The 5,000-nt window shown below is 46.0% G+C and overlaps 1 protein-coding gene across 6 annotated transcripts in view; it reads left to right on the top strand.

The window, feature by feature from the left end:
- The window catches only part of nrxn1a (neurexin 1a), a gene marked incomplete at both ends in the record, with an annotated part of 86,449 nt that overhangs the window by 45,814 nt on the left and 35,635 nt on the right, over positions 1 to 5,000 (top strand). For 5 of the 6 annotated variants that reach the window (XM_083635119.1, XM_083635118.1, XM_083635116.1 and 2 more), the window contains 3 exons: positions 75 to 222; positions 2,776 to 2,906; positions 3,732 to 3,984. In XM_083635119.1, the coding sequence (XP_083491245.1) occupies positions 75 to 222; positions 2,776 to 2,906; positions 3,732 to 3,984 (532 nt within the window). Of the gene's footprint in view, positions 1 to 59; positions 223 to 2,775; positions 2,907 to 3,731; positions 3,985 to 5,000 lie in introns of all 6 variants that reach the window. The other variant, XM_083635117.1, reaches the window with a different exon arrangement.

Below are 5,000 nucleotides of genomic sequence, written 5' to 3'. Positions count from 1 at the left end.
CTTTATTGCTAGTTATCAACAACCCTATCTTCTGTGTGATACTGACTCTGTGCCTCAACTTGTTGGAGTTGCAGGTGGATTTCTTCGCCATTGAGATGTTGGACGGTCACCTGTACTTGCTGCTGGACATGGGCTCGGGAACCACCAAGACCAAAGCCATCGACAGGAAGGTCAACGACGGGGAGTGGTACCATGTAGACTTCCAGAGGGACGGACGCTCAGGTACGTACACTCGCAGCTCTGTCACCTCCATTGCTCGCCCACACGGATGAGGAGGAGGCGGTAATGAGTAGGAGTGATGATATTTAAGGGTTGTGGGCACAGTAGCAAGGCCATTTAGCTGTCATCTCCCTTCCATCGTTATTCAATTCAAACTATAGCTATTGAAGCTATTGAGTGTCATTTTAAAGCTGATACATGGACCATTTTTAAACTTCATTATTGTCAAATTCATGTGATATGTTGCTGGCATAAAAAGTGAGACAGTGTTCAAGACATTGGTAGCCTCTAGTGTTACTCTTGCTGCATTGTCCTCCCCTCCATGGCATCAGATTTGTTTTCTATTTCACTGTACTGAAGAGCGGAACCATCGCACAGACTGTGCGACCACATAGTGCCTTGCCTGGCCTGCAATCCTTTTTCTTTTCTTTTTACTACTGTACAATTTTTTATTTCTGTTAGTTCTTTAACGAACAAGCTTCTAAAATTAAATCCTGGATCCTGGGATCCTGTGTGTCACTACTAGGGTCTCTGAGTCGTGCAGATACAAAGCGTTGTGCGTCGCCGTGCATTAAACTTTCCCCCGTCATCGTCTTTGGCCGCTCGGCTCTCCCCCGCCGTGTGATCAAACGGAACGGGAATGACGTGACTTCTGCTGAATGTCCTCCTCCTGATGACATGCAGCTGTTGGGCCGAGCCCGGCCCTGGGCCGCACAGTTTGGGCTCAATGAGATACTTTCCTCATCCGTCATGAAGGATCCAAGGATGCCAGAGCACTGGCTGATGGTGACCACGGAGTTCTGACTGGTCCACGTTCCCCGAGTAAAAGCGCCCTCTCAGATGCCCTTCAGTCTCCTCTGTCTGGTTGATTATCTGCCAAAGATCCGCGTCCGGGAAAAGGTTGGGCACCTGAAGTGCTGCGTAAACTACCAAGATCTCTGGCTCTGACGTGCTGTATAGTGAAGGACGCCGCTATAAAGCTGGTCTCTGGTATCAGATTCAGAGTCAAGTCTTTGCCAAACGCACTGAGGATAAAACTCGGCTGCTCCCCGCTTCTTTTCCACAATCGACCGCTGCTTCTTTCATTTATCCGAACAGGTACAACATCCTCCGACTCAAATGGACTGGAAAGTGCTGTTGATTACGCGCAAGGTTAAAAAGATAAACACGGAACACATGTCTTGCAATGGAAGTTGCACTCAAGAAGTTACAATGTCTTTCCCTTATTATTGTGCAAGTGTTTTCGATCATTGTCTGTATCTTGCAAAAATGCAACATCGATCCTTTCAAATTAAAATATTATTTCCAGTGCTGTAAAGTCATATATATGATATTTTGTTTTCAGTCTGTTTGCGTGATTCATGCGTGTGCATGTCAATGAGCAGGGCCTCGGACGTCAAGTTGGAACAGGGCCTCGCACCCTCCCTGCGACGGCCCTGCTGGAGAGGATAAACATGTTGGAAGTGATGGCCTTTGATATCTCATAGGCCTTTCACTCACTCCACCATCTAACCTGACATTGCCAGATGGGGGCGCTATTGTTTTCACAAACCAAACCGCGGGATTTTTTATCTCGTGAGATAATCCAGCTTGCTTGCGAGGTTATCCACCATCATTGCAAGAAACTCTGAAAGCTTTAGCTCCATTTGTAATGCCCACATCCTGTTTTGTGGCACAAAGGGAGTAACATACAGCAGACCTCCTGGAACCTGGACACAGTGGCACACAATGTTTAATACATTATAGGCTATGTTACATGTAGCTTCTTTAAACCATAGACTGTATAAAAAAGTAAGCAGGTTTTGCAGGTTGAACCCGTGCACGGACGTGTGTGCGTGCGTGTGTGTGTGCATTTGTCTTTCACTGGCTTGGAGCCGCGGGACCTTCTGACTCCACTTTCACTTCCTTGTATGTTTGAACTAGGGGGGAGGGGCCTACCCTAAATCTCGTCCAGATAGTCACTTATAGAAATGGCTGCACTACTTAGAAAAATGTCATGACAGCTCCTCAAAAGTGAAGCCAAAACATCTCGATTGCCCCCTTGTGGCTGGCTGCTGTATAGCTCTTAACTCCTCCCCCTCCATGTTAGCGGATGGGCCATGAGCCAAACTAAATAATCAAAGTACACGTCAAATACATTTTTCCCAAAGATGGTTTCTGCCATTTTATGTACTGCTTATCACGCTGATGTATGTTCAAGTGCTCATTTTTCGGATAAGTTTGTTTTTAAATCGTTATTTGACGATATAAAAACGGCTGATTGACAGCTGTGACAGCCATTCTAAAACCTGCGTCAGACGCTTGGCTGAGGGGGCTCAGCCCGACTCTACTGCACAGACTCCAGTTGCAAATGATGTCACAAGCAAGCATACCGGTAGGAAGCGGAGACGCGTCGTCCATATTTTTGTATACAGTCAATGCTTTAAATTAGGCTGCACTGACTGGCAATGATGATGATGATGATGATGATTATACTGGTGAAGATGTTCCTGTTGAAGATAATAATAATAATTGCTGAAGTTGTTAAGCACTGATGTCATGTTGTGGTGTATCCAGGGACCATCTCAGTGAACAGTGTGCGAACAGCGTACACAGCTCCAGGAGACAGTGAGATCCTGGACCTGGATGACACTCTGTACCTCGGAGGACTACCTGAAGACCGCGCCGGACTCATATTCCCTACCGAGGTGTGTGTATGTCTATGTATGTATGTATGTATGTATGTATGTATGTATGTATGTGTGCGCATAATATACAGTATGTGTTGCTGTTGATGTGTGTCTGCCTTTATCTATGAGATATACCATATATTATGAGTTTGCTCAACAAGCTTTGGTAAAATGTCCTGTTTCTAGTCGGTGTGGGAAAGTATAGAAAGCAAAAATACCACTGATTAGAATGTTATCAAAAATGTGTGCTCAGTTTGAAGTAAAGTGCAAGAAATGTTCAACAGCCACATGCTAACCACTGCCAGCCAGAAGCTAAGAGTCTTGATGGAAACGGCAAATAAATAACAATAATATCCAGATAATAATATCTGGGTTTGTCACAGGAGAAATGCAAGGAATGTTAACTGTCTCAACATTTTCATTCCAACACAAACAACCCAATTTGGGTTTTTCCACACACACAACAATTAAAGGAATGCATAAGTAGTAGATTTCAAAACATCTTGCCAAAGGACTGCAGTTGAATTTTTTGCCAGCTGGCAAACACTGGCACTGGCACATTTACAGAAATGTTGATGAATGTGTGTTGTCCATATAAATAAACATTAACATAAACATAAACTAAAGGAGTAAATTAAAAAAGTGTCTGAAAAGGCTGAAAAAATATAGTTCCCTTCTTTCTTTTCTTTCATAGCAAAAAATAGTTGGTGGTTGCAGTCGTTCACTATGTCTCAAATAAACTACTAAAAACACTATCTGAATGTGAATTTAGTTGAAAATGTAAATCAACTTCTTGTCTAATTACTGTGCATGTAAGTAACACTGCTGCGACCCCCTCCTCAGGTGTGGACAGCTCTGTTGAACTACGGCTACGTGGGCTGCGTCAGAGACCTATTTGTGGACGGCCAGAGCAAAGACATCCGCCGGCTGGCTGAGGCCCAGCGGGCGGTGGGGGTGAAGCCCTCGTGCTCCAGGGAGGCGCCCAAACAGTGCCTGTCCAATCCCTGCCAACACAGCGCCACCTGCAGGGAGGGCTGGAACCGATACGTCTGCGACTGCTCCGGCACCGGTTACCTGGGACGCTCCTGTGAGAGAGGTGAGTAATGGAAAAACACACACAGGGCGGGAGGTCAGAGAGGGTGGAGTGGGGTGGGGGGGAAGGTTGTAGCCCGTAATGCAATAATGCAAAATACTGCTTTGTCATTTGCCTTTTGGCAAAGTGGTGTATTGGCACTAGTGGTGGAGTCTGAACCAAACAACAGATTTGAAAGCCAGAAATCACTCAGTCATTGGTATTGATCAAAAACCCTATCAACCCCCTAAAGATGTGGTGATGATCTGGTCATTTTGTGTGACGGGGCAATAAAACCCCCCCCCCCCCCCCCCCCCCATTATCCATTTTTCTGTCAGACTAAAACGCTGTGTAGCCTACACTGTATTCCAGCAATAAAAAGGTGGCTAATGTGGGTTCAGGTGGGTTTTACTCTCTCTATCCCCGGGGATGGAGGTGAATGGGAAGGTGAGAATGAAAAGAGGACAGGAGTTGGAGGAGAGGAAACAACTGATGGGGAGGTGGGAGACGATGTTAAGACGAGAAGAAAAAAGAAAAGGAAAAAAAGATCAAATAAGAAATAAAACGGTGCATATTTTGGAACTGTCTGCATGTCTCCTTATTTTCTAAAAGCGAGGGAAGGGAGGTGGAGGCGGGGAGAGAGGAGGAGCGACAGAGGTGACAGAGGGGAGGTGGGCAGAAGCAGAGCTGCGGACAGGAGCAGAGGACTGCTATTGACTGCTACAGACATTGGGAATCGATGGGAGAGAGGAAGCGTGGAGAAGGGTGGAACCACTAGGCTGGAACCACCTTATGACAGCAGGTGGGGAGACGAGGAGGAAGGAGAGATGGGAGTGGAAGGCTGACAGAGAGAGAGAGAGAGAGAGAGAGAGAGAGAGAGAGGCAGGGTTGGGGGAGAAAAGGTATGACTTCAGACCGAGGCAGAAGTGTAAAGTAGGCACGATTGGAGAAACTGATACTGCACTGTTCAAAGAAGTGAGATGGAGTCAGACAAGGTGAAGAGAAGAGATGTTGTTACACACACACAGTCTGAAAGGTGT

Source organism: Poromitra crassiceps, assembly GCF_964638095.1.
Source record: "Poromitra crassiceps genome assembly, chromosome: 4".
Lineage (NCBI taxonomy): Eukaryota > Metazoa > Chordata > Actinopteri > Beryciformes > Melamphaidae > Poromitra > Poromitra crassiceps.
The sequence above is the reverse complement of the archived record's forward strand: the minus strand, read 5'-3'. Positions and strand labels throughout refer to the sequence as shown.